The sequence below is a fragment of the Brachyistius frenatus genome, unplaced genomic scaffold (genome assembly GCF_029030835.1).
Source record: "Brachyistius frenatus isolate BFR_SWC_R1_liver_20210118 unplaced genomic scaffold, ASM2903083v1 Contig_14, whole genome shotgun sequence".
In the NCBI taxonomy this organism is placed as follows: Eukaryota; Metazoa; Chordata; class Actinopteri; family Embiotocidae; genus Brachyistius; species Brachyistius frenatus.
This window is the reverse complement of record NW_027210613.1, coordinates 4,890,721-4,906,139: the sequence shown is the minus strand read 5'-3', so window position 1 is coordinate 4,906,139 and position 15,419 is coordinate 4,890,721. Positions and strand designations below refer to the sequence as shown.

Sequence of the window (15,419 nt, the reverse complement as noted above, 5' to 3'; positions counted from 1 at the left end):
TTTACTTGTTCAGTTCAGTGGAGCAGAGCACTGATAGAGATTTCTGCTCTGCCTCTGGATGAAATACCAGAACCACTCCACTGGAATTCCTCACTCCCCAGTACTGACCCCCACTCCTTCGCATTGTTCAGTGTGTGTGTGTGCGTGTGCGTGTGCGTGTGTGTGTGTGTGTGTGTGTGTACAGACTCTGTGTCCAGCTCCCACATGGTGACATTGTTGTCATAGCCACGTCAAGTTAGCCTCAAACCAGTCGTTAGAATGGACTACATTAGATAATAAAAGACAAAAAGACTTTTTTAGGAGTGTTCATTGCTTTACAAAGTGGGTGATAATCAAATTCAGAAATGCGTGGCTGCTGCAGATGCATTTTACAGAGAATTTTTTTTTTCAACCTAGCTTAAAATTAGGGACACTGATTGACTTTCGCTGACATTAAATAACTTAAATGCATGTGCTGTTTTACACTTGCAAATTGCTGAGGATCAAGAAACACGTGCAGAATAGAGTTGATAATAGAGCAGATAAAAAAAAAAACGGATTCCTGTCAAATACACATTTGTGTATCATTAAGAATATAATTTTGCTGAATTGTTCAGGCCACTCTGTATTCTGAACTTTCTGTCAAGACAAATTAAAAAAAAAAAAATCAAACCAGGGTATTTTCATAACTGTGGCCATGGCTCATTTATATATGGTATGTAACCAGCCAAGTTTCCTAGAAGTACATTTCTACACATTTAGCCTATATTAGCTGAACCAGGGGGCTACATTACTATTTTGAATTTTTTTTGGAAAGTTTAAGGAGGCTCAAACTGCTTTAACGTTGGGATTCGGATTCAAACTAACATATCAAAACAACACTGAAGTCACACAGTAACAAACTAACTAACTAAGCTGACAGATCAAGGCAGAAAGAGATCAGCAACTTCAGTTCTGTGACGTAAAATTACCGTTTTTGTCCAAAGTGTTTTGTGGGTTTGAAGAGAGTGCAAATGGATATAAAGGCTGTCTTATAGCAAGGTGAACCAGTGAAAATATTCTAAAAATAGCAGACACTTAAACTGATATACATTTTTTAGGTGGTTAAAATGCCTGCTTCTCCAAAAGGACCCATGCGGACCTCCATCTGCAGCAGGTAACGCACTGACTGTGGAAAAGTACCTCATGCAACCCCACTTTAAAAACACCCAAACTATCTCTGTTTGAGTTTGACCCTGGATTAAAAATACTAGAAATACTTCAAAAAAGCTGATAAATATTAGAAGTCTATATTTTACCTTTGAAAAAAAAAATCATCACATACAGCTTTAAATGAATGTTGCAGTACATCTTCCATGTCCATTATCCTGGCTGATAAAACGCTGATGGCTCCAGATTCCAGCAGTAATAATGTCTCCAGTTAATTATTACATTATAAACTGACAAATGAAATTTTCCTGCAAACGAACTTGTTCTCTCCTGCTGCTTCTCACCTTTGCATGCTCGCAGATCATTTAGCAAGTACAGAAGATGTAAAGAAGAAGCTCATCACCTCTGTCTCTCACCTCTCTCCCTCTCTGCTTGTGTCCCCGGATGACTTCTCCATTAGGTCCTGACGTAGCCACACGTCTGGATAGATAAGCTGATACTGTAGTTGTCTTAATATGCGAGAGTATTACATCCTGAAGCGCAAATGTTAGCTTCTTATTCACAAAGCTTTTTGAAATGTCTTCTTTCTCATAACAGTCTATGCCACAGAGAGCTGTATAACTAAAAGCTCCCTGTTCCCCTGAGAGTTGTATAACTAAAAGTCTGCTGCCGGTTCCACTCAGAGCCACACGTATTAAAAGTTCACAGCAACTGAAAGCTTTCTGATTCAACCATCAAACTTTATGGACTCTGCTCAGACACTGATTTACTGAGAACGGTTCTGTTCTCATCATCTTCAGCTTCTTATCCTTGTTCATCCCCAAAAGGGCCAATATGCATTTTTAATGATCCACCAGGTATTAATTATTCAGCAGTCAGTGGATTTACTGCTCTGCAGCCAAAAGTTAATGGTCTGAGCTGCTATTTCCACCTGACTAGCAGACACACTGATGGCTGATGTGTATTTACATGGAGCTGCCACCCAATGAATGAATGAATGACCTTATTGGACCAATGTGTCTAACTTTAGCTGCTAGGTTTATTTTTTAACAGGACTTTTCCTTCAGGCCAAAGTCTGAACCAGAGGCCTTTAAGCTGTGACACTCCCTGCCCTCTCTGACGTGAAGAAAGGAAAAGATACTGCGTGAGCAGGAACGGGTGCATGACAGGAAGCTAGTTATTGTAGTCTGGCTTAGAAGATAAACATAGTCTGCAGTAGAAACAGAACTGTTTGTGGCACACAGAGACAGCAGGCAACTTTAAAATGTACTTTAAAACCCGAATTGCCCAACTGCCTCAACCTGCATCAAAATGAATCAGTATTCTTTTTTGGACTCAAACCTTCAGTCAAATCTGGACACAAAAGTGTATTACTTAACTTATCTCTAATGTCCAACGTGAATAAATATCCTTAAAAATGACAGAAAAAAGTGCTTCTCATAACTGCAGAACTTTACTGAGTATTAAAGTATCAAAGTAATGTAGTGATAATTGCAAGACTTCTGCAGATACACTACAGATCAGAATGGTTAATAGCGTCCCTAAGTCTGATGCAAACTGCGATCATTAGCCATTCAGATCTTGTGCTGTGTTCACTGGAGTCTTAAAACTTTATCAAACACAGAAAATCACGAGCAAGACAGTGAGAAGTAAAAATTATTTATTTAAACGTTCTCACTGTGATCTGCGGGACTGAAAGATAACGATGCTTCTGAAAACTGTCCCATTACTGCCACACACACACACACACACACACACACACACACGCACACACGCACACACGCACACACGCACACACGCACACACGCACACACACCTACTAATCACAGACTGAATGAGACAGGTGATGTTCAGGTTGGTGTCAGTACTTTTCACAGCCTCTCTACCATTGATATGCAGGAAATTACCCCAAAATCAAAGCAGTGAAATTAACCTCCAAAAAAACAAGAGTAACACAGCAATGGAGTGATGTTCTCTATGTAGGTTAAAAAAAAAAATGAATACCTTTCGAATGCTGAAGATGAGAGCGGGAAAAGCAGGAAGGTTTTGATGTTCTTAAGCGAAAAAGTGTATATTTCAAGAGCGATTGAAAGATTGAACTGCCCTTAATGAAGAAGTAGTTTGAAAAGCAGCAGGAGTTGACTTACCAAGACTCTGTTCTCCATCTTGTCTCCTTTGATCTCCAGTTTGACTCTCTTCCTCAGTGACAGCTTCACCTTCCTCCCCACTGCATCCCTCACACTCTCTACACAAAAGAGGAGGAGAAAGGAGATGAAATGAGGAGCGATTCAGACAAGTCAAATAGAAAATTGGCATATGTGATTTGAAACCAGGAGAGGAGAGGAGAGGAGAGGAGAGGAGAGGAGAGGAGAGGAGAGGAGAGGAGAGGAGAGGAGAGGAGAGGAGAGGAGGGGAGGGGAGGGGAGGGGAGACTTTTTGTGGCCTTTTCATTGTCTGTGGTCAGATGTGAAACGCTGCGTTTCGTATTGCATACTTTTTCTTTTTACTTTTAGTACGTACTGCAGCTTTCCTCACAAATGATGTACTGTTGCATGTAATATGCATTGGGACATACTACTTTTTCGATGCGATCAATTGCGATCAATCGTGTCTTCCTTTTAATGCCTCTTCTTGTTCTTCTTCCTCTTTTTGCGAATTGCATCCAGGTGAAGCTTTAGCGCCACCAACTCTCTCTGAGGCTCAGTCGATGTGATATATCTTACTCTGCTCAGAGGATTGTGGGTCAGAACAACCAGAGAAGCATGCTGGTCTATATACTACATCATCCTGGTATCTCTGGCATCCTACATTTCCCATACTATGTATTGGAACATCCTAACTCATATGGTGTTATAGGTATTGGAACGCACAGACTCCCACCAGTGATTCTGAAAACAAATACACATGCAAGAAAAATCTGTCTGCATGCCCAAGCCAGGCTGTAAAATCATATTTTCTGACAGATTCTCGGCCAAAAAAAAAATTGAATTAAACCAAACAGTAATCAGAAATAGAAATTACGTTCAGAGTCATATGCCGAGTGTGTGTTCTGCTTTTCTGATTGATTGTTCACACCAGTAGAAGTGTGCACAACCAGAAAACTGGCTTAAAGGGCAGAAGTGGGTCAGACGTCTTTCTCCACTGCTTAAGCACCCAACACACAGCAGTTGATATGGTCTGTGCTCATGTGTCTGACAGAGACAAGGAGTCTGTGTGTGTGCATCTGTGCTGGCGTGCATATATCCTCCCCACACAGGCTCCCTCACTACCATCAGATCAAAGTAAAACTAATAATTAGCCAATGTGCTAAATGGTTCATCTGCCAGCCGTCAGCTTCCTAAAGGAACTCCACTGCAAATGTGCACCATTTCCTCCTGCGGAATTTCTTCAACTATAGCTTAGAGACTTATGAGTCACAGAGATGTCTCTCGTGGATTTCTACACAAAATGAGGCCTTGTGTGTTTTAATGAGCCTGGGCACGTTTAGCTCTCGAAATCTCCTGACAGACTCTCCTATAGAATTTTTCTGCTAATTTATTAAAACTGTGAGAGGAGGGCATATTTTACTAGCCCCTTGTTTCTGTTAGGTCACTGAGGCATGTGCACCAGGTCACACCAGTTTGAATTTCAGCAGGGAATCGTGTGGAAGGTGGGGAAATGGGAGACCTACTGCCTTGTAAAAGCTTAAACAAGCAGTTCACAAGCCTATAAAATCACTCTCCCATTTACTGACCCAGAGCCAATCCAGATCTGTCTCAATGATGTCACAGACAAGGTCCTCAGCTTTAAGCTTTCAGCTAGTGTTCACATGAAAATGTTTTTTCGAGGCACGTCAAGTGATGAAAAGTTGTAGATTTGGGCTATATTTTCATCCCCAACTATTAATGAAATCAATATGTATTCAATCGGAAATGAATATAAACACGCATGATCAATTAATTCATTTTACCTCCCAAGAAACTGAGTTAAGTCTCTTTCCCCTTGTTGCACCTCAAAAATGTAACTTCATTCTATTTTGTCTCTTCTATGCAAAGACGCCAGGAAACAGTTAAAAAAAAATATTTCGACCTTTAACACATCTCTCTCACAAACAGAAGACATTTCAGGTGAAAGGCATGCCAGCATGCTTAGCTCAGAGAGAAACATCTTCCTCCAGTTTTTACAGTACAACACAGTGTCCTTATTTTCTCGTTTTTGACGCAGCATGACACCGCTAACTGCTCAAAGATGCAGCTTTGTCTGTCTGTTGAACTGTGATGGGTAATTGGACTAATTTCTTTGTCTTGTCACCTAAAAGAAAATATTCCCCACGACATCACATAAAATATTGTTCGCTTGCTTGTTTCTCTCATTTCTCTTAATCTTGCATGTAGGTGAGGGTTAGTGCTTAAGTATGTTTTGATAAGCACGGTTTCTGAATAAATCCTCACGTGAATGTTTTTACATCCTGAGCTCCTCATTAACTACAGGACCAAGCAGATAAGATGGAAATGGCAAAATAAACCCGGTTTTGGTGTAACTCTGCAGAGAAAAGACTGTTTTCCAGGACTGTTCCATCTGCAGCGTCATCCTGGAATTCCTTTTGTGAGCTGGATGATGCTGAATCACAGGCACCAGTGAATGTTTCCAACAATGGCTGGTCATACTCATTCCGACAACACCTCATGACATGGCATCATTCATGAAAAAAAACTAATTCTTTACATTATATGTGCAGTTTAGTCAACAGAAATCAGAAAAATGTGCAATGAGGAGATGTGAAAATACAGAACAGATGCAGAGAATGAGCTCGCTCAAGGTCTGAGAGGAAGTTACACTATAAATCATTAAAATGCTTCTGCTCCTGGAAAAGAGGTTCATCAAACACATAGCATGCATGTCCTATTTAAATCAAACTATCAGTTGGTTAATCTTTCATTTCAAAAGTACAAGTGAAATTACTAATGACATTTCTAATAAAAGGCTCTCACCCAATTATTACCTGGATAGTTCATATATCTACAGGAAAAAATATGACCATAAAAAGAGGACTAATGTGACAGACTGGTAATTTCAGTGACATATTCAACCCCATTAAACAACCAGAGGATAATAAACCCAAACATTCAAATCTACAAAACAAATGTATTTGAAAGTGTCATGGCGATCCAAGCCTTCGTAAAAGACACCTTATATGTCCACAACCCCATATCACGCCAAATAGTGTAATACACCCACCAGCCCACTAAAGGACAGTGTGTCAGTGTCACGATTTTGCCTCGCCTAAGTGTAAAAAAAAAACATGTGGTTCGATTTATGAAAAGAAAAACAGTATTACATTTAGCAAAAAAAAAAAAAAAAAAACCCCAAAAACAGGGTTATGTTTAGGAAAAAAAAACGCATTACGTTTCGGAAAAAACAACAACATCGGGTTACTTATAAGACAAAAAATGATGGGGTTAACTTTAGGAAAACAAAACTAGTTGGTTAGGTAAATATTTCTTTTAAGATTCCACGTGTTTTCGTGCAAACCCAAACCCAGATATCCCGAGTGAAAGTTCAGCGTTTTATCCATCCAACCTTTGTCCTAATGTGTCTGCTTTTCAAATGTGAACAAAATTACGCAAAGGGTATCCAGAAGTTATTCAGTGAAAACAGCACGAGTTAAACCAAAGGGTTGCTCTACAGTTGAACGTCAAGGAACTTAAATTCCCACATCAGTCTGACCAAGAGATACAGTTTTTAGCCCTGTGCTGGCTTCTGTTCAAACCACAGATAGCCGTGTTAAGGTGCAAGGATATAAATGATGCCACACTTCAATAGAAGTGCCTGGTTGGGGTATTCTGTGACTCAGCGAATACTGCATGCCTGACCAAGTGACTACATGACCCAACAACATTTTCCTATAAACCCCGCTGACACCGCACAGTCTTTGTGTCTCTTACACTGAAGAAACGGAGCCACAGGAGCATATTAGCTTGTGTGTGAGAAATAAAGAGAAAGAGCTTGTCTAACATTACACCAGGGTGTCACAAAATCTCAACCACTCTCCCAAACAAAGAGCCCTTCCAGGACATTGAGGTTTGCCCACACTCAGCACAAATAAGTACAGCGAAACATGATGAAAGGACTCGTGACTGAGGCTACCAGCAATGTTAGAACTCCAGGATTTAGAGATGGAAGAGTGGACCAAGGTTACTGCGTGGAAAATACGCCTTCAAGTTGAGTGCACAGGGCTGACGGGCTGACCACTGACTGTCTTTTCTTCCTAATATAGGCTGTAGTCCACGTTACATTGACAGTATGAAAGCAGTGAGACAGTAATGTATAAACATCTTCAAGCATTACTGCAGCCAAAGAATTTACAGTCTCATAAGATGATTGGAGAATAATGTAAAGCCTGTTTACACAGGAGATATAATGTTTGTTTTAGTAATCCTACAATAGTAAAATAACTGCTAATTATCACAATAAATTTAGCCCCATGAAGGATAATGGTTGGATATTAGTATTGTGTCTCAGCATAGCAGGTCCGGCTGCATTAAAGGAATATAATGCCTTATATGGATACAATAATGATATTAAAAAACTTGTTACCACCAGGAGCACATTCACACTGTGAATTGCGAATAATGATAGAGGAAGCATCATTGATTGTTCCAGTCTGGACACAGCCACAAATCCCCGTCTGTTCTTACCCAGAAGCTCTTTTGGGACCTCTGACACTTCCTCGCTCATTTTGCTGAAGATAAAATCCAAAAATAACGACAATAATTCGCTCAACACATCGAGAATCCTCAGATAATGAGGAAATTTTGGAGGGAAGAGAGGGAAAAGTGTCAGGTGGTGCCGCCGCCGGTGCGTCTCTCCCGGTTACATGCTCCTCTCCTCCTCTCGCGGTGTCCGGACAATGTGTCCGCGTTTGTCTGGGTGCATCTCTCGGCGGTGTAAACGGCGTGGCGCTCAAGGGGTGGTATGCACCAGAGACGGTGAGGGAAAAACAGCTAGAGTCCTCTTAAAATCATGTTGAAAGCCGGCAGACTGTGCGCTTCGGGCAGATGAAAGGAACCACCGCTCATGCACATCCTCCGTGACCGTGGTACTGTGCCGTAAAGCTGTCGGTTATACAGCAGCAGCCAATAGAGAGAAACGGGGCCCCTCCCCGCTCGGTGATGCGACAGCCGGGGAGCCGATGCGATGCCGGGGCGGTGTGGCGTGGCAGGAGGAGGCGGTGGCGGTGATGGTGTCAGACCGATATTAATGAGCAGGCTGTACTGCCGCGGATCCTGGAAACCAGGGACCTCTAGTGGTCCTACGGGAGTCCCGATCCACACGCCTGAGTAGCAGTGCAGGAGAAGGCTGCAAGTAACCTCAATTTATTACCAATTCAACTCCCGGTGCACGTGTAGCCATAACATACAGGCCTGAACTATAATTAGTTTAAATAAAGTCACTATGAGGCACAAATATTAATACACAATAGGCAAAATCCCCTGGGGAATTGTGGGGGCTACTGTGTCCTTATGAGAAATGCTCTTTAAAATAAACATTGATGAACTGTGCCAACTGCCCAGCCAGATCCCTGGAAATACTAGGAAATATGTAATGTATGGGCATTTTTTTGTTAATGCAGTTAAGAATAAGTGTAATCTAGATGTTGAAGAAGGACAGTTAAGACTGGTTCCACTGTTATTATCAATACGACTCCATTAGCCAGTCCAGGTTTGGCATGAGTGTGTTATATTACAAATTAGAACAGCCCATTTACTAAGTTGCAACCTCAAAGGGACAAATCACAGGTGGAAATAACGGAAGAATAAAATCCAACAAATAAAACTTTAGTTTATGTTGCACCCCTTCCAACCTCAAAGTCTCAATAAAACGTTTTTTGGTGATTTGTAGTTGGAAACACATTTATGTGTAATTTTATAAGTCACTGTATCATAAAGACGGACAGTCTAGTTTATTCTCGGCTGGGGATGAATCCATCATATGGGCTATTTGGCTGAGGAAAGATGATATTGGGTATCATATTATGTAATATTGTTATGTTTTGCTCCTCTTCTTTTCTCGTAAACTTCTGCAAATTGATATGCATTGATATCAACTGTATGAGGAAATGAAACTAACTACGGAGTTTGTTCAGCACACACTGATGACCTGATGACCGACACAGAGTCACGTGGTTTCTGTTTTGGGAGAAAGAAACTCAGGGTTTTCCTCAACTCGGGGTTTTTAAGAGTTTTCCCAAACCTACTTTCTGTAATAACTACAGAAATTGGATCATGATTCGTCAAAAGAGTGACAAAGTTACTTGATTGCAAAATACAGTGCACTCGGTTATTTTGAAGAAACGCAAAAACTCTCTTCACTATCTCTGATTTGTTTGATAAGAAAATAGCCTATAATATAGGCTAATGTTAAAGTGCAGAGCCAACAGTTAAACAGAAATGGTGCGACACCTTGTGGTCATTTCTTTAAATTACAAGTTCTTACAGTTGTTTGCTTGCTTTTGTCGGTTAGAAACATTTTAAATTACATCTACTTTATTTTGGTGTTGCATGTGACGTCAAACATTTCAGCCTAATATCACACATATTTGTTTATAGCTCATTTTCGAATGAAGCGTAGTTTCTGTGTACTACTTTTATAATCAATTAATGTCACACTGATGTTCAAGATATTTGCATATTTCATTATTACTTGTGTAAATTCTGCCACTTTTGAACCGTTAGTTATTTTAGGCTACCTCCTATAATAAATCCAAAGTAAAGTCCAACATATAGGATGCAAAAAACAATTATTGTAATACAAATAAGCAGTGGTATGTTTTGACATCTTGTTCATTGCAACTCATTAAGTATACAAATCAACATTTTCATTTTCATTTGAAGTATATGTCTAACTGGTACATGTTTTATGGCCTCTGCAGTCTTTTAGAGTGCTTCAGCTACAGTTAAGTTACAGTTTTCCCTCTGCTGCTCAATCCCATTGAATTGCTTCTCTAGTTTTTCTGCCATAAAGTTGAGCTGGGAAGCCCTCAGCATCTGTGGCATTTTCCTCAGCTGCTCTTCGGGAGCCTGGGACAGCCACTTGTTGATTTGATCCCGGAGAGACTCTCTCTTTCCGGAGGAATTTGTTTCCATGATGCACCCCTCCTCCTCTGATGTATAGATGTACCTGTTGGAAGGAGGATTGTATGTGTGAATTAAGAGGTGGAGGGAATAGTTGAAAAAGGCAAGAAAATGAAAGATGGGAAGATTTAAAATGTGGGGTGTGGGCTCACCTGGTGACAAATTTCCTCATTTTTCCTAAACGCATCTTGTGCGTACCAAAGAATTTGGAGAGGAATGTCCTGAGCATCTCACCTGAGAAAGAAAGTTTGAAATCTAAACCTTGTAGTTTTTCTTTAACCAAAAATCTGTAAAATATGTCTCAAATGGTGTTATTCTTGGGCAGTTATATTCACTGTACAAAGTACACACCTCCATTTGAAAGATCGTCACAGGAGCCACACATTGTGTCTTGATCCAATTTGCCGGCGAACAGCACAATCTGTCCATTTGCGCATTCCTGGTGTTTTACGCACGAATCCAGCGCAGAAGATGAGTTGGAAAAGTAGCCCTCGGAACATTTTCCACATACAGTGTCCATTTGCCTCGTAGCTAGGAGAGGATGTCAAAGCATTCTGAGTCATTACCATGTTTTAACCCACAGCTGCGCCTCCTGAAAGCCAGTAGCCTATCCATGTCGTCAGTGGAGGTGCCATGCACTTCGCAGACTCTTACTTTGAAAACCAAATGCTGAAAAGCTGCAGTAAACATTGGCATAATGGTGATTTGGTAGTTGATATATAACTTAAGTGTTTTTATTAAGATTCTGTGAATCTATTCAAGATTATTAATTTTCCCTCGTGCGCCATGGGGTGCACATGTATTACCAAAACGTCCGTCTTAACAAATGTTATCGATCTGAATCCAAATCCGCATCTACAATTCACTTAACAAGTGAGACAGAAAAGGCCATTCTTTTATTCTCTGAAGACCGTACCTTTGGTGTGCACACCGTATCCGGGGCCGCACTCAGACTGTCTGACACAGAAGTCATCAACCGAGTAGAAGCCCTCTTTGCACCGGCAGACCCTGTTGCTGTCCGGGGTGCACTCTGTCGCCGCCTCTTGGTTGTCAGTGCAGAAGTTGTTGCAGTAGAGACATCTGGGCAGGTAGTTCCACAGCTCGGTGAAGTGGTTATCTCTGCACGGCGCGCACTGTGTTAGCGTGGTGGTGGTGCAGTGGGAGGCCATATGAGTGCCCGGTGGACACTTAGTGCAGTGGAGGATTTCTCCGGTTAACGGATCTCGGTGCTTATAGGTGACAGCGGGATCCACCGCTGAGGCAAGCACAGCAGAGACCAGGAACAGCAGTGGCAGGGCGAGCTGTGGAGAAGGCTATGATTACGGCTGAGTACATAGGCTATTAATTACTACTATCTTTATATAGTTACAATTTCAGCCCACTACGTATTAATCATAACTTACTTTCTGATATTCTACAACACTACCACATGTAAACTAGATACTGGCTAGAAATAAAACCAGCTGACTGTTAATGGTACAAACTGAACTGAAATACAAACATATGGGATTGATATTCCTATAGAACATATACATCTAAAATGATAGAAGTCATTACAGCAGTATTAACTCCTGATATCATGTAACTCAGTATGCAAACTTATTGAATGTTTCATGTGTTTCGAAAAGCCTCAGACATTATTTGTGTTTTGTGACTTGGAAAAGTGCCTATGATTTTATATTTTATTGGAAATTGCCACTTTATTAGCATAATTGGTTATTTGCTCTACCTGCAGCAGAAAGCATTTGTCTTAGACTTGATATTGCCACAGTTAACAACTGTTAATAACAAACACAAAACATAGCATTATCTTAAAAAAAGATGAGCTCACTTGCTGCATTTTGATATTTTAACTGTAGAGATCAAATAAAAATGTTTGCAAAACAACTTCTGAGTAATATTATCTTGCCTCTGACTAAACCTGACATTTAGCTCTCACAATGAGTCTTTACTGTCCAGGAACTCAAATAAATCTGCAGCTAAAGGCAGTTCTAAATGTGAGCCACAATACTGGAGCACTAAATATATCCAAACTCATAGCATCTGCTACAAAATCCAAGATTAGAGTGATTAAGTTTGAGACCATTTCCCATGAGACCATTTAAACATATTTTAAATAATTAAAAAAACAACAAAAAAACACACAATTTTTCAATTCATTTACATAGTTTCTTCCACTATTTTGCTTTTGTAGGGTATATATCCTACACTGATTTACAGTTTATGAAATGTAAAAAAAAAACTTTAAAAAAAGCTTAACTGCCCATGTAATAAAAATATTTCAATGCCCATATTCTGCTTTTGTGGGGTATATATCCTACACTGATTTACAGTTTATAAAATGTTAAAAAAAAACTTTAAAAAAAAGCTTGACTGCCCATGTAATACAAATATTTTAATGCCCATATTCTTTTCAATAAACATTGTCTAATCATTACTAACTCTCACATCTGTCCCTGCTACGCTGGAGACTGTCATCTGAAACTGTCACAGAATGGTGTGGTCGAAAGTACTCACCGTGCTCATGATGCTGTCACTTCTGTCAACGAGGGTTTGACAGCAGGCTCATGTTCATTTTATAATGTGGGAACTCCTTTGTGGGGGTGGGGGGGGGGGGCGTCGTCTCTAAAACACTGTTAATTCTCTGCTTGAAAGGTCAAACCACTTCCACATGAAGAGTGATTAAAGTTGAATTCTAAAACCAGGTGATAAAGAGCCTATAGAAAATGTAGGTAGTATTAGGAAGTGGTAGGTTTACATACAAAAGAGCAACATATCAAACCATCATTTATGGGTCCGGTTCCCTCTTGTCTGTAAGAAGAAACGGATGTTTGCAGTCAACAAGCTAGTTTCTCCTTTACCCAAATGTAGTGGTTACCAGGGCCACCAATATGTTAATACAACATGTACTCCCATTAATCTCTCCTGACTGTTCCTCCGCCGCAAGTAAAGAATATAACTCCCTAAATCATCAGCAGGGTGTTATATAATAATATATATAATAATAATTATATATATATAATGTTGTTTACATTTCCACTATGTGTTTTCTTTTGATAAGACAAATCCTGGAACTCCACACAATTTAAAATAAATGGCTGAAAGTTAACCCTTTAAGCCCTAGAGGCCCCCAATTGGGGGCCAGGGAGAAGACTTAGCAAAACTATTATTAAAATATGGACATATATACTTATATTTACACATCTGAACAAATCTCAAAAGTGTTCCCTTTATTCTTACACCAACATTATTCAAATAGACCTTGTGGTTGCAGAGATATGCTATTTTTATTATGGGTATGAAATTTTCGAGCAGAGGCCTAAAAAAAAAATAGGTGTGTTTTTAAAAGGTTAAATATCATAAAGGAATTTCCACAAACACTGTTATGTTCTTCAAATCATGTCCGGTAAAAGAACATGTTCAGTATTGTAATCTAGAGTAATTTCACTGTGCCTACATTAATCTTTCAAAAATGATCAGCTTGTACAACTTTAAAAAAAAAAAAAGACTTGTTTAATTGACATAAAGTACATTTCTATGTGAAATTCATATTTAGCTTATGAACTCATATGTGTTACAGTAATATATTACAATTCATGTCTCAGTGGTTTTGAAAAATGTAATTCCAAAAGTTTTGAAGGAAATATCTCCTTTTGCACAACTTGAAAAAGTCCTAATTGTAAAGGTTCCAGGAAATGTCTCTGTACTGTCATTTCTGTGGACATGCAGCGTCATCGTTGTCCTGCAATGGATGAAACTTAACAAAAAACTATCATTTTGGCTGGTTTTCTACAAGCATGACATACATTTGAATAAGTCAACCTTTTCGTTTGAAGAATGTGTCAGGGGAGTCACTGAATAATGTGCACAGTATATGAATTTGCTGATGTATGAAATAGAATACGCAGTGAGTCAGACGCGTGTCTACTTGTCATCTCATCCTGTTTCCACAGAATATGACAACACGTTACAACCATACTAGAGTATATAGAAACGGTGTTATACATTTATTCATTCAACTTTATGGGTCCCTTTCACCAATTTATACTTTTCAGTTGAAGAAAAACACATTCATCTTCCTTTTACTTTAAAGCTGCTGTGTGGAGCTTTTGTCTCCCTCTTCTGTCAGTGAGAGTAATTACAAAAATCCTGTAGACAAGAGCTTGCAACATAGGCTCTGGCGTAGTCTACTCCATCACTACAGTTGTGGCTGCAAAACTGTGAATAAATTGCTGTTACATTGTGGATAAATGAAACAAAAGGTGTCACAACTGTGGCAATATGACGGTAATATGGAAAGTGTAGAAGAGACGCACGATTTAATTATTTTATCCCATTCAAGTTAGCATCGGGCTAAACCACGCATGCCATGCACACAAAGCAAAGTTTGCATTCATCCGACCTGGGCGGGAATGTTTCACCAGACACCAGGTTTAAAAACTCTGTAAATTGTGAAATAGAAATATTTATCTGGAGGTGACAGGTTTAATCAGCATTGTGTGAACTAATTTGACAAGGGCTTGAATATAACAGACGTTTATTTATATGTAAAGTCCTCTACTATACGTTTAAATTGAGTGGCATGTGGTCATGCGCTCTGATTTAATGGTCATGGTGTCTTTTTGAAAGCAAGTATGTGCACCTTGGAGCTCAGTTGATTGTTATTAAAGGTCAAGAACGAACTTCCAACCCTAAAATATTAGTGTTGGAAGGACCAAGAATTTCATAGCAGCTGATGGTATTTGACAGTTTTGGATATTTGATGCAAGAAATACATTTTTGGAAGTAGTTTGATTCCAAGTCCTCGTTATGGGTCCTGAAACATTTACTGTTTATTGTTCTCTAAAGTGCTGCTTCTGCAAAAGTCATGTATGAGACGTAATGATATCAAGTGTTGTACGTGTGATGAGTCAAAGTCAGGTTAAGTTTATGTCCACATTTGTATCCAAACCCTTTAACACAAAACATTTAATTAAGCCCAGCAATCAGATCTTAACCTGACAATAACCATCAAGGCATAAATGTAAACACTTAGACTCGAAGTCAAACTTTTGGTTTGTCCACAATACATTACAGCACTTCTACTCATAACCCTGGAAGGAATTCATATGTATTTTGTGTGACTGAAGGATACGATGGCATGTTGGGAAAGTTATTCTACTGGGAGCTTAAGTTGCT

The 15,419-nt window shown here is 39.6% G+C and overlaps 2 protein-coding genes across 3 annotated transcripts in view; both read right to left on the bottom strand.

Moving 5' to 3' along the window:
* LOC138617877 (F-actin-uncapping protein LRRC16A-like) overlaps positions 1-8,212 on the bottom strand; it is a 66,165-nt gene extending 57,953 nt beyond the window's left edge. For both annotated transcript variants that reach the window (XM_069693208.1, XM_069693209.1), the window contains exons 1-2: positions 7,806-8,212; positions 3,276-3,373 (exon numbers count right to left, since the gene is read on the bottom strand). In XM_069693208.1, the coding sequence (XP_069549309.1) occupies positions 3,276-3,373; positions 7,806-7,845 (138 nt within the window). In that variant the 5' untranslated portion in view covers positions 7,846-8,212. The remainder of the gene's footprint in view (positions 1-3,275; positions 3,374-7,805) is intronic.
* A 1,791-nt stretch (positions 8,213-10,003) lies between these two features.
* On the bottom strand, positions 10,004-12,767 carry LOC138617955 (tumor necrosis factor receptor superfamily member 6B-like). The gene is made up of 5 exons (XM_069693354.1): positions 12,759-12,767; positions 11,158-11,542; positions 10,593-10,772; positions 10,394-10,475; positions 10,004-10,287 (listed from the first exon to the last, which is right to left on the bottom strand). Exons 1-5 carry the CDS (start codon positions 12,765-12,767, stop codon positions 10,044-10,046), a joined length of 900 nt encoding a protein of 299 aa, XP_069549455.1. The 3' UTR covers positions 10,004-10,043.
* Positions 12,768-15,419: the final 2,652 nt, after the last annotated feature.